A 22,776-nucleotide genomic window follows, 5' to 3' on the forward strand; every position below is an offset into this window, starting at 1 on the left:
CATTCATGTCACGAGCACTCTTATATCCCTCTCTCCTTCAGGTAGGTGTCACGTCAATCACGGATGAGAAAAATGTCCTCATCAACTATGCTAATAAACATATTAAACTAGGTATGGTAATGAGTTGGGTTTCGGTTTAGGTAATCCCAAACCCATACCCGATTATAACAACCCGTTGGATTTTAATCGGATAATTAACCGTCGGGTTTATGGTTTTTCCATTAGGTTTGGGTTTCCTATCGTGCTTTGACAAAGTACGCGTTGAGTACACCCGGGCCAAAGTCCCTCGGGTTTCTATAAAAAAGGTTATGTCGGGTACATTGGGTAAATGAGTGAATTTTGTCGGGCAATCATGTATATTAAAAATCTCAAACATGTCCCAAACTCTAATGAGTCAAGTATTACTCATTCCCAATTACATCAGGTTTTGTGTTAATCCATCAGATTTCATTGCTCTCACTATATTAAACCAAGGAAAAAAATGAAAAATGGGTAAGATATAATAATAATAATAATAAAAGTAACAAAGAACTGAATTTTAAAATGTTATAAAGAAAACAGGAGGGAAAACAAGACAGAGAAAAGTAACTTGTCCTTTTCACAAATCATCAAAAGTAACAGTCTCCGGGTTGAATTTTAGCCTCCTACGGCCACATCTATCTTACCCTTATTCTATTTTGAATTGAATCAATCACAGTCACCCCTACCATCACGCTTTTGAATTTGCCTTCTTTCTTTAACTCAAAACTCATAAAGTTAAATCAAATTCACTTTTTCCGTTAATATTATTATCATATGGGTAGTAATCTTTAAGGTGTAAAGGGTAAAAAAAGATCTGACAGTTTGTGTTTCCAAGAATAATAAGATGGATAATTCAGATGGGTTTGAATTTGAATCATTTGATAGCAGAACAAGAAGCTTGAATTCAAGTAGTTCAGCCACTTCTTCTAAAGAGTCTTCTTCTTCCCCTGTTTCTTTTGGTTGGCCTATTAAAAAAGATCAAGTGATGAGCAAGTGTGGTGATGTTAATAAAGATAAATTGAAATCAAGTACTTGTTTTGATGGTGAGCTCAAGATCAAGAAACCAGGTGCACAAGTTTCCGGTATGGTTTCAAATTATTATTATTATTATTATTATTATTATTATTATTATTATTATTATAAGGGTTCAGATAAAATACAAATTAAATTAATGTGCTAACCGTGCAAATCAAGTAGTGTAACTATATATACAGCATAGTGTAGTTATACTTTAGTGTAATTACTATACGATGTAATTACACTTTATAATTACACTAGTTGATTCATAGAGTTTACACGTTAATTTAATTTGTACTTTAACTTTCCCTTATTATTATTATTTTGTTTTTTTTTTAAATTTTTTAAAGTTATTATTTGAATTTGAATTTTGATGGGTGGAGTTAAGGATACATTGATTACCTTCAAGATCAATGTAAATTTGAATATGAATAGGTGGGAAAAATTGTGTCTTTTTTAAGTTATTATTTTGAATTTGAGGATACCTTGATTACCTTCAAGATCAATGTGTTTTAGAAAAAAGTTGCAAACTTTATTACTTTATTGATTCCATTTGCTTTTATTTTTCCCTTCTTTATAGTTTTAACCTATCATAATATATGTACTGTTTTTTTTATTAATCTTGAGTAGAAATGGAGATGATGAAAGAAAGGTTTAGTAAATTATTACTTGGTGAAGATATGTCTGGAAGTGGCAAAGGTGTCTGCACAGCTTTAGCTATCTCAAATGCCATCACAAATCTTTGTGGTATGGTAATTAGTTAATTACACTTTGTGGTAATCATATTTTCTATGTTAATTTTATAAAATTATTATTTTTTTTCAGCCACTGCATTTGGTCAATTGTGGAGATTGGAACCCTTGCCTCCTGAGAAAAAACAATTGTGGCAAAGAGAAATGGAATGTCTTCTTTGTGTTAGTGATCACATCGTTGAGTTTAAACCGTCTTGGCAAACGTTAGCTGATGGGAGTAAACTCGAGGTAAGTTGCCAATGTTTTCGAGTTAATGTTGAGTTAGTAATGACTTAATGTATATTATTGTTGTGACACATGTTTTAAATCATGGTACATTAGATCATGACATGCAGACCAAGATCAGATATCTATGTTAACCTCCCTGCTCTTAAGAAACTAGACAACATGCTTCTGGTTAGTCTACATTGTTCAAAATATTATTATTATTTTTATAAAGATTATTAAATATACCAATATTGAATTGTAAAGATTTGATTTTTTACAGGGAATACTAGATAGTTTCACCAACACGGAGTTCTGGTACGTTGATAAGGGGATAACAACACCAGAACCTGACTGCTTAGCCTCGTTTAATAAATCGTCACAACGCCAACAAGACAAATGGTGGCTGCCCGTGCCTCGGGTTCCTGCTGGTGGTCTAGATGAAAATGCACGAAAGAGGTTAAATCATAAGCGCGAGTCTGCTAATCAGATTCTAAAAGCCGCCATGGCGATTAATAGTGTTTCTTTATCAGTAATGGAAGTTCCTGAATCTTACTTGGAATCCCTTCCAAAGGTATAACAAAAACATAATTAAAATTTTCATCATTTCACGTTAGTTCAGTGGTCATATCAGTTATTTGTGTCAGTCAAACATGTAATATGGTCATATGGCCCGTACGATTTGCATTTCATCCGTACGATTTGCATTTCATACAGCCCATATGACCATTTTCGCCTGACATACGACCCATATATATGACCATTTTCCATGCCATATGGTCTGTATGACATGTCATTGGTGTCTGGATAATGTGTAAGTGGTGTTGGTTTTGTCAAGCACTAGTTCTAACTTGTGATTCTTTTTATCTGTTTTCTAGAATGGAAAAGCTTGTTTAGGAGATGTGATCTATCAGTATATAACCTCAGAGCAGTTTTCAGCAGAATGTTTGCTAGATTGCCTTGATCTTTCATCCGAACATGTCGCCCTAGAAATCGCAAACCGAGTGGAAGCGGCGATCTATATGTGGCGTAAAAAACCCTTTCCTGCTAAAACATCATGGGATATGGTGAAAGACCTAATGGCAGATGCGCATCGACGTGATTTACTAGCTAACCGAGCAGAAAGCCTCTTGGTTTGCTTAAAACATAGGTTTCCTTGTCTAACTCAAACCTCATTGGACACAACCAAGATTCAGTGTAACAAGGTACACACTTTTAAATTTTAATGTTAATATAACACTCAAAGTATTAACACAGTTAAAGCGCATGATTTCGATATTCTACATGGTATCAGAGTCTTAGACTCTAATATATTTTCTGGTACAAATATCAATGAATTTTTGTAATATGAACTTTTTTTTATTTTTTACTTCAGGATGTCGGAAAAGCGATTCTGGAGAGTTACTCGAGAGTGTTGGAAAGTTTAGCATCCAACATTGTGGCAAGGATCGATGATTTATTATACGTAGACGACTTGTCTAAACAATCAGAAACCAAAGCATTAAGAGTGAACACAGCTAGTCACAAGCGGGTCTCGGTGTCCACCGCCTCAGGTTCACCTTACAGACCCAGTTTCGGGACCCCAAAGTTTTCACCTGGACCGCTAGTGAGTCCTAGCCCGGCAAAAGGAGACCGAACGCCTTTCTTGACTAGCAATGGGAACAGCAACAAAACTAGCCGTGGTTGTGGGGTCAGGCGCGCTTTAACGAGTTATCTTGGTGGTGAAACAAAAGTGAAGAGTCTGGAAGGCCCCGGTTGTCATTCTACACGAAATGCAGATACGCCGGGTTCTAGAAGTAGCGTGGATGGTGGACCAAGCCAGAAGGAGAACCGAACCCCGGTCAAATTGCCAAAACGGACCGCGGAGTTGCAACTTGATTAAGGAAAAGAGAGTTTATATACTTTTACCGTTAATATTACTGGTTATGTTGTATTCCAATCATCCTAAAAGCTCAATGCATATGTTAACCCTTTATTGTTTGCTTTCACTGAGTGATTGTATTACCTAGCTAATATCATGTTTTGTGATGCACAATAGAAACAAGTAAAATAAACAGAGAACAATTCCTCAAAAAATTGATATAATATTGACTATTGAGTACTTAAATTGTTACATGAGGTGACTTTATGTAAAGTTTTAAACTTGATAGGTTTGCAAAATTATTAATATTAAAAACCAAGTAATAAGCAATAATTAATAAAATTAAAACCATAAATAGACGTATAAGTTATATTAATCAAGGATTTAAACGTTTAAGACTACTAAAATCAAGAGAAAATATTGAGTGATGAAATTGGAATGCTTTTACGAAATGAGGTCATTTTCTCTAACAAGCCTGCTTGTCTTTCAAAAACTGTTAAGGATATCAAATCGTTAGGCTTTCTATGGATTAAAAACCGCTCATATTTCAAAAACTTGTTGTAGAAAGATTGGTGTAACTTTCACTTGTAATTTTTTGTTTGTTTGGTTTTCTAGCTTCTTGCTATTTTTAATGAAATTCGTTGTTCCAAAAAAAAAAAGTTAATGGAACTTGGGTTGACCGCTAGGCCAAAACATCTATGGTTGTTTGCCGCATGATCCAGCTTGTCGAGAATAGAGGTACACAAATCGATTCTTAGGCCCAAACTGGTTCGGTTTCGGTCAAAGAAAGTTAAAATCAGTTTTTGCCCCCAACAGGTTCTCTTTGAAACCGTTTTATAACAGAAAATGATCTGTTGGTCTCAGAGCAACCGGTTCGGTTTTAACTGGTTTCATCGAAAAAGTTCTCAAGCCCATAAAAACTGGCATTTCGGATTCTCTCGAAACGGTTTCACTTCATGAACTGGTTTATTTAGTCTTCCAACTTAAGCTCATTATCACTTTGTCACCATTTACAACATTTGTGAATTTACTTTCGGTGATGAATGATTCCTTTTGTTAAATGGAGAGTGTTTAAAGTTTACATATCCAAGTTCTTAGGGATAATGGGGTTGGTGAACAATCTTGCTTACATGACATCTGTTCAGTAGATTATTATTATTTTTTTAAAATGAAAAAAAAATAAGAGAGCAAATGGTTTTATGAGAGAGAATTTTTGTTTTTGGTTTTAGTGTTTTACTATTTGAAACGACGGATCCTAAAGATTATACATATGTAGCCTGCTATTGTCTGGTGACATGGAAGTTTCAAAGGTGTTCCGTCAACTAGTTTGATATAGATGTTGTCTGCTATTGTTTAGTGACATGGAAGTTTCGAAGGTGTTCCGTAAACTAGTTTGAATACTTTTAGGAACTGCCATTTCAAATGGTAGATCCTAAAATATGGCGGAACATACTCGGAAGTTTCATGTTACGAGACAATAGCTGACAAACTTCTGTACAACTTTTAGGATCCGTCATTTCAAATAATGGATCACCTATAAATCATTAACAAAAAATCTATCTCCTAGAAACCAATTGTTCAGTGCAAAGATATAATGATTGTTGCTAGCATAACATTAGTGGCTAAGTTCTCGATGGTTCTTCCACCATTGAAGATAATGTAAACAACGTGTAACCAACTTCCATACACTAGTATAAAACCCGAAGAACCCGCAAACGATTCATGCATTCGATTTGTTAACATTTAACAAGACAATCAACTTACAAAACAATGGAAGGTGCAATGAAAAACATATGCATGTTTGGGTTTGTTGTGGTTCTTGTGATTGTTGGGTTGGGTGAAGTGAATGGAGCGGGTGAGTGTGGGCGGGCTAACCCGGATATGGAAGCGTTCAAGCTGGCTCCGTGTGCATCGGCTGCACAGGATGAGAACGCCTCGGTTTCTGGCAGCTGTTGTGCTGCAGTTAAGAAGTTGGGACAAAACCCGAAATGCTTGTGTGCAGTTATGTTGTCTAATACTGCTAAAAGCTCTGGAGTGAAGCCCGAGATTGCGATGACTATTCCGAAACGGTGCAACATTGCGGACCGTCCTGTTGGTTATCAATGTGGAGGTTGGTTTAGTTTCATTTCATTGATTTCTTTAGGGTGAGAAAAAAACGGATCAAACGACTGGAAAATGAAAAAACCTAACCGAAATAACTGATTATTCGGTTTTGCTTTCTTTTCTTTTCTTTTCTTTTCTTTGTAAACTGCTAGGTGCTAACTACGTTTCGGTTTCCGCACCCAAATTCCAAAACTGAACCAAACCGAACTAAAATTCGAGCTGCACCTAACTTGTTTAAATATTTATTATTGGATTTAGAAGGGCTAATTCAATACTTTAACCAAAAATTTAATTCTCAAATAGTAGTAGGAAGACAAGAGGTTAACAAACTTTTAGATTAAAAGTTTTAGCCCCAAATAATTGGGCCTATTTGGGCCAATTTTATCAACCCTAAACATTTTAGTTCCAAATGTAAAACCAAAAATCAAACTCATAGGATTCGAATTACCGAAACTGAACGGTTTTCTAAAACCAAAAAATTGAAAATTCACTTTGGTTTGATTTGAGCCTAATACTGACCTATGCACACCCCTAGATTTTAGATATCAGTTATATTATTTTTCTTTTTGCTGACATAGTTGTACGATGTGCTTTATAGCTTATACATTGCCTTGAAAGCTTGAAGACTCCTAGTTACATGGAAGTTGTACCAGTGAGTTTGAAGTGTATCTTGGTTGGTTCTTTTCTAGCCAATGGTTTCTACTCATGTGTTTAGTAAATAAATTGCTGGTATTTTAATTGTGTCATGATAACTTCCATGTTGTTGTCTTGTGTCTTTTGGTCATGTGTTAATAAATTGTTGTTTCTCTTGTGTTGACTTTTGTACGGTCAACTTCTATGTAATTTTAAAAAGAGAATGCAATTTGGTATTTGGATCAAACTTATACTTTGATGTGGTGGAATGAATCTGGTTCTAGATAGCAACTTGTTGGTAGAATTGAAAGCTAGCTTTAAAGAAGATACCATGCTAGTTCTTCTTATGGCACATATATGCGAGTGTTATATATTCCAGCGTGGTTGGATGTGGATATTTCATAACGATTATGTAGGTGGACCGACCGATAAAGAGGCAATCCATCTGCCTTAGATGTCAACGATGCGTGATAGTTTGACCTATTTTAAAGCGATATTCGATTTTAAGTAATTTTAGCAAAGTTCTTAAAGATGACCTTAGAAGTGATTTACTGCACTCATTGTGTATTTATACTAGCTTAAGACCCATGTATAGCGGTCCGAGTCGTTGATGAATAGTGATATTTAATAATTAAGTAAAATACAAAAAAAAAAAGAAAACTTATACTACATTGTTAAAAAAAAATTAAAAAATAAACAATACATTAATAAGTTACTATATTTGTTGTTGTTTTGGTTATTGTACTACATGGGTTTCAAGAAAAGATAACAATATAAACAATTAAAATTGATAGAAAATGATAAACATAAAGATAATACGACAGACAATAAAATGATATATTATTAATAAGTTTTATACTCAACAATACAGTAACAAAATTAAAAAAAAAAATGTAAATGCTAATGTAATAAATCACAAATTAGTAAAATTTTCTTTATATATTACATTTGATGTTGTATCGGTTAGTTTCCTTTGTTTGCCATAAACCCGAAAATACTTGTATTTGAAAATCAAATCCTTGTGATATTGACTGGTAAAACTTTTGGAAACCTTTTATAAAATGTAAGTTATATAACTTTAATAATTACAAAAATAGTTTTCTTTAATACAATTTAAGTATTTATTTAGTTACAAAAATGTTCCCGAGTTTCATTTAAGGAGAGAAAAGAAAAGGAGGAGAATTAAAAGAGAAAAGAAAGAGAGGGAGAGGAAAATATGTCACTTTATTTCATGTTCCCGAGTTTAATGAAAATGGAAGGAAAGAGAAAGAAAATGTAAGAGTTAATAGGCAATTAATGATACAAACACATTTTCTCTCATAATCTCTCAAATTTGGAAATATGATTATACACTTAAATTTTCTAGTCTTTTCTCTCCCTTCCCCTCCCTTCCATCCTTAAAAAATTTCTGGAACATAATTCTTTCACATTTTCTTCTCCTTTCCTTCCCCTCCCCTCTTTAAATAAGACTCGGTAACACATAGTGATTAATAGTTATTAATTAACAAACAGTCATGTTAAATGTACCTCCCTACATTCCATTTTTACTATTCATACAATCTCCCTCAAGTTTCATATTTATGCAATTCAAACTTTTTTTGGTTTCTTTTTTTACTATTTTGTTATTATTATTATAATTGTATTCGAAACACATTTTTTAAGAATATGTTACTATTTCTAAATCGATTCTTTGTTTTTTTAACATAGGAAAAAAACATTTGTTTTATTAATTAATATAAATTTTTTCTTTGGTAATTTAATAATACATTTTTCTATAATTGTTTTAATTGTTTAGAGAGTGTTTTTTAGTACTTTTGGGGCTAGTTTGCATTTTTTAAAACAAATTTCTTAATGTTTGTTAATAAAAAAAATTAATAGTGTATTTACGTAATAAATTGCACAAATTTTGTGTTATAAAATCAAAAAGAAATGTTAGAGAGGAGTAAAATGTCAAATAAAATTGCTAAAAGTTTGAAAAGTTTTGGGGAGTGGGTATGACAAGTACAAGAGGGGAGTACATTTAGCCTAACCCGTTAACAAATAAATGGTAATGAATGATTTTAAAGATTTAATTGGCTTTAAACTGTGATAACTAATGTGGGAGAGACATGCGAAAAAATATTGGATTTTTTTTATTAAAAGATATAGATTAATTTATACCATCTTAAATTTGAAAGCCTCAATTATTAGCCTCAAATTTGACAAGTAATGGTATTTTTATACAAATAAAAAGTTCATGTTTATTAGGTTATTAATAAATTGGGTGCAAAAAGCTAAACCTTGAAAGTACTATAGTTTGTTTGTAAACTTAAAAATTCCAAGTTATTAGAGACAAATCTAATAAAGAAGACTTGAGGGTCAAAGTTGTAATTTCTTGAAAGTATTAAATTAGGTGGACCTAATAAGAATCCATTATCTCGATGCTTCCTGAGTGAGTTGAATTCTGTTGCAAAAGAGGGATTCTTTATATGTCATCCAGTTAGTTTTGAACTTTGAAGTGTCACGAAAACAATAACGAGCTTTGAGTAAAAATGTGTTGCATGTTTTCTTATTGAAATAAATAAAATTGTCATTTAAAGTTTATTTAGTTATACTTTTCTTTTAGAAGATTGTATTTGATTCATAGTTTTTATATTTATTCTCAATTGCTGACAATTTTTTATCCGGGTCTTGAATGAAATAGGATAAAAAACATACACACATTACAACTTCAGAAAGGTTTTATGCTTAGGTGTCCTTTTACTTGTTTGACGCTAATAACCAAATTTGACACATATGTTTTCTAATATCTTTTAAATTTTGTATCTTAGAAGGTGATTTGTGCATCATAAAATAACGCATCATCAAATACGCATGTAAATCACATGCGTATGTACTTTTGTGGCGTATAGATTGCCGGCCTTTCGTGGTGAATTTGACATATTATATATATATATACAATTATCAACTTTCTTATGCATCACAACTTGTACGTTGTGCATAAAAAGTTTTTTTATTTTAATTTAATTTTCACTTTTAACCTTATACTTTTAATCTTGTACAACTCTGTTACAAAACATTTTTCATTTTTAACCCTAACTCTTTTACATATTCATCTTTAGCCCTTAATACTTTTTTTTTACAATTTTCGTTTAACATTTCCGTTTGAATTTTGTGAGTTATAACACTGAAACGCCCGAGTGTGGTTCAATGGTTTTGTCTAATTTTCCACAATATATATATCATGTTTATGATTTTATTCTTTGTCACTTACCACGCCCTACGCCCGGGTACCACAACATGCGGGTCGAACCGACGTATGTCGAGGTCGAATGGTGCACTCATAAAAGTGTTATTTTTGTTCAGGAAAAATTGGGTTTTGGCCGAATTGGCTTTGGGTCGGGACGGGTTTTCCTTGGTTCGCGCCGCAAAGCGCGCGGGTCAATATTCTAGTTTTATCTATAATCTAAAAAGGAAGTTGTCTTTTAGTAAAATGGACATATCTCGGCTTAGAAAATGGGTTAGGGGACACACAATATAGGCATTTTGGGTTTCATGACGAGACAATATGAATCTGATGTTATCTTGGTCCGCGCTACGCGAACCAAGGGAGTTAAATCCTTCGCGCTACGCGAATGATCTAAAAAACTGGAAAAAAAACATACTTGATATTATAATCAATTATCAGCCCCCATTCGAGATATCATTCATTCCAAGAGTTAGAGAGGAACCCTAAGACGATTTTGCATCATCTCGGAGCTTTCGGATCGTCTAATCAGTCCATACTTCCATCCCTTCATCAGATAAGCGAATTACTCGTGATGCCGATGCCAGGCTAAAAGCCTTTGTGATCACTTTAGGCTAAGGTTTTGTGTAAACTGACTTTGATCGGATTCTTTGTGCTTTAATAGTTAAGAACTTGATTGAATTTATTATTTGATTTTTTTTTTACTTTATCGATTGATTATTTAAACAGATGTTTTTGTTTATCAAATCGTGCATCAAAATCCGGTGTGTTCATCAACATTTAGGACCAGGTTCTTGTGTCATCGATCCAAAAATCGTTAGTCATTGCATGATAATTGGTTTCATGATATAAAACTGGCAATTAGGTAGATCGCGTTCAGTTGTGTCAACAATCGGGTAGGGTTTCGTTTGTCATCACAACCAAACTACTAGGTCTAGTGATTACTGCGCAATCAACTTAACTGAATTCGTGATTAGTCTGTTATCGCATTACCTAAACCTGAAGTGTTTTACAAGTAATCGTGTTGCATTAAATAATTTTTTAAAACTGTCTGCCATCGTTTGTCCACATAATTAATTAGTCTAAGTCATGAATTTCACTTGTACTTTTCTTTGATTCTCTAAGAAGACGATCTTACTTACCCGTATTAGTTATAGGTATTTAAATCTTATAAATATATGTTTTTTTTATTAGAGTATGACATCTACATTAAATATGTTAACACTCAATACACAAGAAATGCACATAACAAAGTGTTTATTATTGAGACAGTGATGTCGATAAATCTGGTTGGGTATGGCACTAGAGAGAAAAGGGGGTGATCTTGGAGCATCTTACATCATTATCTCATGCATGACACTTTTGGAATAAATGAATGGTATGCACCTAAACACACATTATTATCTTCAAAAAGAATGATATAATATAACCTACCAAACCCTTGTGGCACATTCAAAAGAGGGTATATTTTACTAGTTAAAACCCAACTAAATTAGGTAAAAGGCTTACATATTCGGTATTCCATAGATAGCCATAATTAGGATAGTCGACGATACATTCAACTACAAGTGAACACTTGTTAAGACTAATAAAAAAAGCCTTCAGATAAACCGATATCATTCCGTATACGACTTTAGATAAAATGGTACTTAGTAGTAGAGAGATCCTGCAAAAACATCAAATAAGCAACAATTTTAGGGGCAAAAAATAAGCAACAATTTTATTTATTTTATTATTTTTTAGTAAATTTTTATGTACCAAAATTCCCACAAAATTGTTACCTTGCCACCAATTTCCCCTAGAGGCAGTGGGATCATCATCGCCTCCATCTTTCTTAAACTAATGAAAAAACCACATGTGACAACATTGTTAGTTCAAATCTCATGCTTGTAATATTAATAGTTTAAACATTACAAAAAGCCGAAAAGGTGTAGATGCTCACGGTATGTTGAGGGCGATCGCTATGGGTATGGGTATTTGGTGAGTAAATTTCTTGGCCACCATAATAAATTGATGAACCGAGATAGCTTGGTTCGGCTGGTTCATTTCGGTAAACTAGATTCCCATCTTTATCAACCATCATTCTTTGTGTCTTGTAATCTATGCTTTGTGTTGAAGGTTTGGCACTAGCACTTCCATATTCATGTTTTTTGGGTGATCCTGTGTTATTCGAGTCACTTCCTATACCCTGAAATAATTAAACAAACAATGGTTTTAGTAAGTGGGTCATGATACAGGTACACCACCCTTATCTGATTTAACACCATCGGACGACTATCCACAAACACTTAGGTGAAATTTATGACCAACAAGCCACATAACAAAAAACGGTTGTTTGAACAATATCTGGATTATCATTCTGATCATGGGGTGGTGGGTTTAGACTTTGAAAACTATCAGTAAGAAAGGCCGTTTGGCCAATATTTGGATGATTGTTCTGATCATAGACGATCAAGCTTTGAAATTTCTTTTTATCAAAACAACCACCCAACCTCTAGTCGTTCTGAAAACACTTAAGTGACCATTTTGAACAAAAAAAGGTCAATCATTGAAAATTATTGGTTATAATTTTCGTTTGCATAGGGTGATCAAACTTTAAAAAATATTGGTCAGAACGACTGTTTGATCAAAACATTCAGACGACTGTTTTTTACTTTTCTGGCCACCAACGGTCAATTTTGAATGTTTTATTTTTCTTTTCAAAACGGCCATCTGACCCTCTACCCCGACGACCGTTTGAAACCATGTGGGATTAGACTTCGATGGTGTGTGCATAGATGGCTCCAATATTTGGTTTAATTTTGTTTGAAACCGATACAAAAACAAAGTCGAAAGAGAGGAGTGGATACGGTGGATGAAGGACCGAAAACGGAGGTGAAAAGGCCAGATGAGGTAGAGGATGCATCCTTGGGACCAAAGAGATTCTCAGTGAATGAAGAACCTCCAGACTGCTGCATCATGTGATCCATATAGAGTGAGAGATGGGGAAATTAGAAGACTAGCTTGTGTGTGGATGGAGATAATGAAAGGGGGTGGTGGTTATTTATAGGGGCCAAAGTTTTCTTTTTATTTTGTTTATTTATTATTTTTTTAAGATTGCCCGAATATAAACCGAAAGTTGACATATAACCGAACCAAAGTTTTTAAACTTAGAAATAAAAGAAAATAAAATATATCAATGGTCCCATATATGTATTTGTGTAAGGTTTGTCCATTGGAATATGTCGAAGATATAGATGTGAATAAATTAGCTAGAACATTGCAATATTTTCTCATAAATTAAGATTACAAAAAAAAAAAAATGAATGTGAAACATATATTTTAAAATTATTATTTTTAACAGTTTGGATAAAGATGTTGAACAACGTGTCTAGAAAGGTTTGCATGAAGGTACGTGTGACATTATTATAAAAATAAAATAAATAAGGCAAAATTACAAATCTTCTAAAAAATGAAACTCTAATGACCCCTAAATGCAAGTATGATTTTAGAAAGAGAAACACATGAAAATTAATCACACAAAAACTGTTACGCGAAGCATTTAAGAGTTTATGAGAGGTTATTTAAGTCAGCAATCATCTACCATTACTTCATTAGTTCATTAATCAACTAATCATTTAACTCGAATGCCCAATACCCAATACCCATTCCCTTTAAACCCTTAAAATAATAACTTAAATGACACTTTAGTAGAGGCAATTCGAAATTGCCAAAAAAAAAACTGAAATCAGCGACACCGACTTTGAATAACCGTTAGGCGATTAGCTGATTAACCATTCAACCTTGCAGTGTCGTCTATGTGGATAAACGATTAAGGTTATTGATTTTAACTTGACTTTGATCTTCATGCTAGGAGAGCTATTTGATCCATTTAACTATGTAAATAAGCCAACTTGCTACAATAATTTAATTTGGTTTCTCATTGTAACAATTATTGTCATATTAATGAATGATGTTTTGATTTTAAACTATACATTTTTACTTGTTGTGCAACACATCGGAAATCTTAGGGACAACCAGTATCTATTACGCTAAACTCGTATTAGGTGCTAATGTCAAGCTTAATGTATCCGGTCCACCAAAATTTTAACATCGATGAATTGTGCATCTGATTCTTCGTGGGTCTTCTTGACACCGGTCTAATCATTGTAGAATGCTATTGAGATATTATTTGGAATATTGGACAAAGAATATAGTCTTGTGGTCATGGGCATGTCATTTGTCATTTCACATGGCACTTTCGAGGTTATTGTTACCCGAAAAACATCGAAACATGTTTGCTAAAATATCCCCTAGTGATATCGACCCTTTGAATATGCCTTTAGTCACATACCATTGTTTATATGTGCAAGGGCATTTATCGTACAAAATGTTACGATTTGAAAATCTATGGTGTAACCTTAATTTACAGTACAAGTTATTTTTATGGTATATCATTTGCTCATTTGATATATATAATTTCACTATAATTTACTTTTCATGAAATAATTGTAAGATATAATCCATTTTTATATGTTTAGTGATCGATGGCGGATCCAAAGGAAAAATTCAGGGGTATCCAATTTTCTATTTTTATTTTTTGCATATCAAGAAAGGGTTTTGTTATATGAAAATGACGGATTATTAGGTTTTGGGTTATACGATACATAAAATTTTACTTCGGTAAGAAAGTTTGCTAGATTGTAACATCCTACATCGATTGAGGAGAACAAAACCTTCTTTATATGGAGGTGGATACATTCCCTATCACAACATGTTTTGGACGCTGATTAATGGTAGTGGCTGAAAGGATAATTCCACAGTTAAGCTTGTTAATATGGAAGTAAGAAGTAATATCAGGATGGACGACCTCCTGGGCAACCAAAGGTAAATCTATGATGACGATGGTGACACGTTCTTACTAAAGCAGGCGGTATTATGGTACAACGACTAGCTGGGCTGTTACATAATATACTGACTTGTTTTTTATAGTTAATGAATCAAGCTGAAAGTACTTTAACGCATCACCATTGTAATTTTGATAAGAAGTACTTTATAAACTTTTTATCATCATCTACAATATATATATGCCATAATCCAAAGAAAAGAGGATAGATTATGATAATGAATTAAATTAAGTTTAGAAGGTATATATAAAACTTTATGTTAAGTGGATATTTGGCAAACCATATCTTTTGAAAGTAAGCACGCCCTATGGGTATCGAAGTGACAAAAGGTTGTTGATATGTGTAATACTCAAGTTAAAGAACCTTTTACATATATATTAGCATAGCTTGGGGTCCATTAGATACTATTTTAATGCTCACTTTCACCCCTTTAAAAAGAAAAGAATTAAACTATTTGGCCCATTATAGTAAACATAAATTGCAAATAAGTTGGTTGGGTTGTCCGGTTGAATCGAAGCCGAACACAAAACTCCTAGAAATTAGAAAACGAAGAATGGACTAGTATATGATGAGTCTGTCTTCTCAAGTTTGGACGATGCTGATTCGGGAGATGGCGAAATATAACTAATTTTTTAAGGCTAATTTTTTTTCATTGGTTTTTATCTAGACCGAACCAAAATTGGATTGAACCAAATCTGAATTCACCCTTAGAACTAAGACCGAGAACAAAGTATGATGGTCTCAACTCAGATATTCTGGCTACTCAACGACAACATTTCAAATGATACAAGGTGAGTTAAGTACCTTAGTTATAAGTTGCTCTATAATAAATTTCATTTAGCATTAATATGTATTTAATCTTAAGCATGTTTTGTAAAATAAAAGCATAAATTTATGTTCATGTTTATTTAACAAATTACATTATCTAAAAAAATATTTATTTGATACTTTTATAGTTTTATATACTAACCTTAGTATTAACGTTTATTATTATTATTTTTAAATCTTATTAGAAAGTAAATTAACACAAACTGTTTGAAAACTAAAATTTGTTTTTTTGGTACGTATTCTCTATTTTTGTGTCTAGAAACAAAGAAAAGAAGTAATTGTCTATAGCCAAGTCAAGAAACCTAACTAGTCTCTACATGGACCACGGTGTTAAGAGAAATTTTAATTACATTAAGCGCTTTAATGTTTAAACACTTTAAGAGCACCCATACCAGGCATAGCGGCTCGAGGTCTAGGTGACATGTGAAAGGAGCAAACTAGAGGTGATGGACTTTCCTTGTCGTGTCGTGTCGTGGAGGTAGTTTGTCAACGTAAAGTATGCAGAAGTAGACTACTTAAGACGAGTTCACGGGCTTGAGGTGGCCTCTCTATCCTCTCTCCCTCTCATACAAATATATAGTTATACACACATATTAGAACTACGAATATGAAGTTGTTATTGGTTGAATAATACAGGTTCAAACATTATAGAATCGTCTTTCTAAGTATTCAAGACAATTACATAATTCTCTCTGTTTACAAAAGTTGTATATTCTTCACGTACATGAAAAGAATCCATTAAGTGATAACCCATTGTCCTTGTTTAAATTATTTCTACTTTTGGCATCTATACTGTTTTCTTCGAATGTGCTTATCCATTTTTTTCACTTGTAGTAGCTTTTGAGGTTTCATTTATGTGAATGCTAAAGTGTGAACGTGTGGCCCGTTAAAGAATGTTGTATATATATTATACATGCATTATATATCTATGTACACGGACAAGGGCTCAGATAAAAAGACCAAAAAGTTTAAAAAGACTAATTGTTTGGCAATCTTGTGCTGAGTCATTAGAGATCTAACTGATTAAGAGGTAGGCCTCTAATCGGTTAACATGTTTCTAAAATTTATCCATTAAGAGACCTCAAGAACCTATTAAGAGATGTCTTTTAGTAAACCAAACACACTTCATCAATAACCGATTTAGAGATAGCTTCTTAATGGAATCGTTATGAGGTAACAGACAATCCCTAAGGTATGCTGTTAGGACATTAGGGTGACATATGACATTTTACAAAAATATATTATAAGGGTACTACTGTATTAGATTCTTTTATCAGGTTATTAGTTATAGAAAGGATTATTTTGTTACGACTTTGCTAGTTTTTATGAAACTTTATATTACGTACGAAGTGAAGAGGGGAAAAAACACGTGGTAGCAATGTAGCGTTATTATGCTACAACTTTAAAAGTAGCACCATTTTGTTGTAGCGTAATTATAGTTACGCTAAAATTAGGCTAATTAAGAAATTGCCACCACCCCTTTTATTATTTTTAAAGTCCAACGTCCTGACCGTTTTTGTTTCTCTTTAAATTGTGCTTAGTGATTCGAGCAAAATTTTTGTTACATGATGTAGAGAAAAACCCACACGGCACATGCAGAGGTGCACAACGTGGGTATTTTCAGGAACCGAAATCGGTTATAAACAGGTTTATGGGAATAGTCTTAAAAGTCAAGAACCGGGTCGGGTAGGAACCAGCTCCGGGTATGATCCGGCATTTGATCAGGTTTTTCGAGTTTTTATTGGGTTTTGGCAGGGTCGGGTCTGGGTTTTGACCAGGTAAAGATGAAACCGGTTTCAACTAGTCCGGGTACGATATTTTTGAGAAACCAATGCGTGGGGTTCGTATCTGTGGCTTGGGTAGGACCGAGTCCGGTTCCGAGTCAAGACCTCCGGAACCAATTTTTGTGCCCACTTCCATCCACAGGCCACACCCCTACTGGCTAGTTGGCTACTATTTCTCTTAATTCCATGTTCATGTCTACTTTAAATGATTTAAGATTTAAGTCAATGTTTTTTCCTTGTCTAACGGAGCCCATTAAGACAAGATGAAGGCCCAAATCTAAGAGAGGGAAAGCCTGGCCCTTTTCGAATTACTAGATGAGTGATTAGTCAAGAGTTGCACAAAATCAATTTTCGGTTCAAATCGAATCACTTTGAAAATGAGATCGAATTGACTCAGAGAAAGTCAAAACTGATTCTGCCCGTAATCAGTTTGGTTTAAAAACAAATTTATAAGGGGAAACTGATCTGATAAACAGGATCAATTAAATTTTAACGTGTGATAATGAAGAAATACTCAAACCGATTACAAACCAGTTGTTAGGTTTAGTTTCAAATGGTTTTTGAATCAAATAGGTTTTCATTTAGAAATTGTTTTCGAATCGCAAATTGGTTTTGATGTGCATATGTAGACATAGTCATTGAAGAGGTATGCACCCGCCTTAACATCGAGCGGGGCAGGTCAACCCACAAGATATAGACAAGAGGCTTGAAATCAAGATGTCATGAAGGCACAAAGCCAAAACCTATGCGCATGGCGCATATCACATATGCTCACGCATCACATATGCTCACGCATATCACATATGCTCACGCATCACATATGCTCACGCGTATCACATGCTCACGCACCATATATGCTCACGCATATCACATCTGCGCGTGGCGCATCTGCGCGTGGCGCATATCACATATGCTCACACATCATATATGCTCACGCATATCACATCTGCGCGTGGCGCATCTGCGCGTGACGCATATCACATATGCTCACGCATGAAACATCTGCGCGTGAGAATAAAGAGAAGACCTCACGCATCCTCAGGATAGGCGCATATCACGCATGCACATAATCAACCTCGTCCTTATCCAAATCAGGATAAGGACAACCCTAATTGTGCTCATCAGACAACCTTCCAGAAGGTATCCTTTAAGGAATAAAGAATATGCTGATGTTGACAGCTGCCAATGAAAGGTGGACAACTCAGCAAAACCCATGTGCTACCACGTGATTGCACATGGGTCAGGTGAAATACCTTGGTCAGAGAATAATCAATGAAAAAGCACCAGGTGTCCTAAGGACACGTGGCGCGAAGCAATAGGAGGAGGCCAAAAAGGCCCTAATGGGATCTGAGCCCAATCATTGGAAACCCTAACACTATAAATACCACACCACCTCCACAAGGGGAGGTAAGCAAGAAAATACATTCTAAATCCTTACTCACTCTCAGATTATTATTATCTTCTCCTACAATCTCTTATTCTCACACCGGAGGGTTACCTCAAAGAGGACCCCTCTGTCCCTTTCTGAGGGGTAAGTTCACGGTGCTGCTCGTTTTGTAGGTGGAAGAATTCATACTCCGGAAAACCATTGGTGATCTAGCATATTCATACCCGAGGAAAGTTGATCGTCTACCAGTGAGCCGATCCACGTTTCTTCATTGGCGCCATCACTTGTTACAACGGCAACAAAACCACTATCTCATCAGTTCTCTCTGAAAATCTTCACCATGGTTTCCGGTGTTCGAAACAGCGATCAAGTTCTGGAGGATAATGAGCTTGAGGATGTTAATGAGGGACAGCAGTTTCTGAGGGCGCCGCGTGATACTGCGCGCACCACCAGTAACCATCCCTTCATCACAACACCTCATAGCCAGACTGAAACTCCTCCAGACGATCTCACGTTCCAGAATCTGACTGGTGCAAAACAAAAAGGACCAATGGGGCCAGAAGTTGAAACCAATGACCCTAAAGAATGGCTCATAAACGAACAACGGCGTTTAATGAACAAATATAATGAGCTGGTCAAACACAAAAAGTTAGCCGACTTAACACAAAGGCTCGCATTTGATAAGCAAACCATTCAGGGAACAACAAAAAGGGCGCGCGCGCCGGAAGATGGTCACTCTGTTCACACCGAACACGCTGATTTTAGTGATGAAGAAGTGCACAGCATGAGGAAGACGCGAGATACTCATGCAGGAGGCTCACAGCTCCGCGCGCACATGAACATAGCGCCTGGAGCCAAAGCCAATATGGATCTGTACACACCGTACAACCCACCAGCGAGAGGGCAAGTGGACGTAACCACACCATATAGGCCAGCCATCTTGGTGAAGCATTCAAAATTCACTGAGCGCATCGCGAAGGCTCCCATTCAACACAAAACCAAGATGCCAAGTGGCTTGGGCAAGTACGATGGCACAACAGATCCAGACGATTTCTTACAAGGTTTTTACAACACTGGAAACCTAGAAAGCTGGACGATGCCAACATGGTGTCACATGTTTGCTCGCTGCCTCACGGGCGAAGCGCGTGTCTGGTTCGAAAGCTTGCCGACTGGGCAAATCGATGGGTTCGAAGAGCTATTGGAGAAGTTCCAGGCTCACTTCGTACAGCAGCGCAGACACACGCGCGACCCCGATGACATCATGCACTGCGTGCGCAGGAATGATGAAACAATTGAAGACTACATAACTCGTTTCAATCAGGAATCTCTTGCAATTGGAGGTATCACTGAACAACTCTTGCGCGTGGCCTTTATACAAGGTGCGCGCAGTGATCAACTCCGCAGAGCTCTCGTGAGCAGAGATGGCATGCCAACCACTTGGGCTAAGCTAATGGAAGCATCGCGAGTCTTCGCGCGAAATGAAAAACAAATTGCCCAAGATAGAGCAAGAGATAGAGGGCATCAAACAGAAGCACCATGCAACAATGAAAGGAGGGGCAAACAAAACTCCGTATGGTCCAGGTTGCAACAAACCAGTTTTTCTCCCGCAGAAAAGCATGAGCAATCAAGTTCACCCCAGCCCCAAAAAGACATTCGTAATCGCGGAGAAAGTGACAAGAGGGAAGGCGGCAGAGAGCCTAACAGACCTCTACCAAGAATATGGACTCCCCTCACTAAAACGCCTTCACAAGTGTTAAGCACAGAGAATGTCCAGTTTAAAAGCCCCAAGCCATTACTCCATAAGGGACCACCAAACAGTGGCAAGTATTGTGAGTTTCACAAGTCCACAGGGCACAACACCGATGCATGCCACCATTTGAAGGATGCGATTGAAAGAGATGTGAAATCAGGCAAGTTGGCTCACCTGGTGAAAAACCCAAGACCAGAGAATGAACAGCCAGATGGAGCCCCAGCCAGTAAAAAATTCAAAAGAATCTGTGTAGCCGAGGGAGGAAGGCAAGGGCAAAGATCGAGAAAGAGAAGCGCGCAAGTCCAAGGAGATTGGCGCGAGCAACAAGTAATCTTCCCAAGAATCAGAGGAGGCCCGTCTATCAGCAGTCCTCTAGTCATCACTACACACATTGCTCATTATGAGGTGTCAAAAGTCCTGGTGGACACCGGCAGTGAATCAGACATCATGTATGAGCAATGTTTCAGGAAGTTGGATCCAGCAGACCAAGCAAGGCTCGAAATTGTGAATGCACCAATCTCGGGTGTCTCAAATGAAATTATTCACCCCTAGGTCAGATACAATTCGAACTAACTATGGGGGATGAGAAACACAAGCGAGCTGAAATTGTCAACTTCTTGGTCTTGCCCACCACTTCATGCCATAATATGATATTGGGTAGAGGAACGATTGCCCAATTCAACGCCATACCGTCACCAGCGCACGGCGCGTTGGGGTTCCCAACACCAACAGGTGTAACATTTGTATACCGAGATCATTTGTGCGCAGTGACAAGTATACCGCGAGAGGGAAGAATGAGACTTCCAATGGCAAACAACGCGCCGAAGGAATGGATTCTCAACCCAAAATTCCCAGAGCAAACAATCACAATTGGAGCTACGATATCAGACGACACAAGGTTGAGAATGAAAAGATTGCTCACAACGTATATGTCGGTCTTCGCGTGGCAACATTCTGATATGACTGGGGTTCCGCGAGACCTGGCGCAACATTCTCGCAACACGTTCAAGTCTGTAGAGCCAATTGTTCAAAAGAAGAGAGTCATGGGGGATGAGAAGGCAAAGGCCATGAATGAGCAGGTAGAAGATCTACTGCGCGCAAATTTCATCCGCCCAATACGATACCAAACATGGGTAGCCAATCCTGTGATGGTAAAGAAGAGCAACGGGTCATGGAGGATGTGCATTGACTTCAAGGACCTCAACAAAGCATGTCCAAAAGATTGTTACCCCCCTCCTAAACATTGACGCGAAGGTGGAATCTGTGGCGCCATTTAAGCTCAAATGTTTCCTGGACGCCTATAAGGGTTATCACCAAATTCAAATGGCACCACAAGATGAGGACAAGACTGCCTTCAGAACCGACAAGGGTGTTTTCTGTTACACAAAAATGCCCTTTGGTTTGAAGAATGCAGGAGCCACTTACCAAAGACTCATGGATGCGGTTTTCAACGAGCAAATTGGAAGAAACTTAGAAGTCTACGTGGATGATTTGGTGATTAAAAGCAGGGAGGAAAAACAAATGCTCATAGACATCGAAGAAACCCTTTGGCGCCTAAAGGAAGTAAACATGAAGCTCAACCTGAGCAAATGCACATTCGGCGTAGAAGAAGGGAAATTTCTCGGTGTAATGGTCACCAAGGATGGTTTCAAGGTAAACCCAGAGAAGGTGGAGGCTATCCTTGACATGCCCTCACCATCCACCATGAAGGAAGTTCAAAAGTTGAATGGTAGATTGGTATCAATTAACAGGTTCCTAGCGAACCACGCAAGCAAATCTACCCCATTCGTCAACACATTGAGAAATTGCTTAAAGAAAAGCCAATTCAAGTGGACGCCCGAGGCCGAGCAAGCTTTCAGTGAGATAAAAGAATGTCTGATAAATCTGCCTGCGCTCACAGCTCCACTTCCTGGTGAAACTTTAACGTTGTACCTGTCAGCAGGAGAGCGCGCCATTGGCGCAGTGTTGTTGGTGGATCGCAAGGGAATCCAAACACCAATCTATTATGTAAGTCGGGTGCTGACAGATCCTGAGACGCGCTACACCATCATAGAAAAGTTAGTTTTATCACTAACACACGCGTCGCGCAAGCTTCATAGATATTTCAATGGTCATCCCATTGAAGTCCTGACTGATTACAACATCCAGCAAGTCTTGCGACGTCCCGCCCTCTCAGAAAGGCTGACAAAATGGGCGCTGGAATTAGGAGAACACACGATCGCCTATAAGCCTCGTCCAGCAATCAAGGGACAAGTCTTAGCTGATTTCATCGCAGAAATCCCTGAAGGAAAAATTGAAGAGGCTCAGCGCGAGGTAGACCCTCC

At 36.4% G+C, this 22,776-nt stretch overlaps 3 protein-coding genes across 3 annotated transcripts; 2 read left to right on the forward strand and 1 right to left on the reverse strand.

Annotated features, from left to right (window-relative positions):
* The first annotated feature begins 637 nt into the window (after positions 1–637).
* LOC143616817 (rop guanine nucleotide exchange factor 7-like) lies at positions 638–3,945 on the forward strand. The gene is made up of 7 exons (XM_077089536.1): positions 638–1,103; positions 1,669–1,785; positions 1,864–2,018; positions 2,112–2,186; positions 2,278–2,568; positions 2,873–3,199; positions 3,370–3,945. The coding sequence occupies exons 1-7, from the start codon at positions 866–868 to the stop codon at positions 3,874–3,876; spliced, it is 1,710 nt and encodes a 569-aa protein (XP_076945651.1). The 5' UTR covers positions 638–865; the 3' UTR covers positions 3,877–3,945.
* Positions 3,946–5,564: 1,619 nt separating this feature from the next.
* On the forward strand, positions 5,565–6,751 carry LOC143616818 (uncharacterized). Its single transcript, XM_077089538.1, has 2 exons — positions 5,565–5,965; positions 6,557–6,751. Exons 1-2 carry the CDS (start codon positions 5,626–5,628, stop codon positions 6,571–6,573), a joined length of 357 nt encoding a protein of 118 aa, XP_076945653.1. The 5' UTR covers positions 5,565–5,625; the 3' UTR covers positions 6,574–6,751.
* Positions 6,752–11,259: 4,508 nt separating this feature from the next.
* On the reverse strand, positions 11,260–12,819 carry LOC143616815 (uncharacterized). The gene is made up of 4 exons (XM_077089535.1): positions 12,667–12,819; positions 11,760–12,005; positions 11,599–11,656; positions 11,260–11,483 (listed from the first exon to the last, which is right to left on the reverse strand). Exons 1-4 carry the CDS (start codon positions 12,784–12,786, stop codon positions 11,467–11,469), a joined length of 441 nt encoding a protein of 146 aa, XP_076945650.1. The 5' UTR covers positions 12,787–12,819; the 3' UTR covers positions 11,260–11,466.
* Positions 12,820–22,776: the final 9,957 nt, after the last annotated feature.

This window comes from Bidens hawaiensis, unplaced genomic scaffold, assembly GCF_021521415.1.
Source record: "Bidens hawaiensis isolate Kalapana, Puna unplaced genomic scaffold, B.hawaiensis_p1.1 tig00049908_1, whole genome shotgun sequence".
Lineage (NCBI taxonomy): Eukaryota > Viridiplantae > Streptophyta > Magnoliopsida > Asterales > Asteraceae > Bidens > Bidens hawaiensis.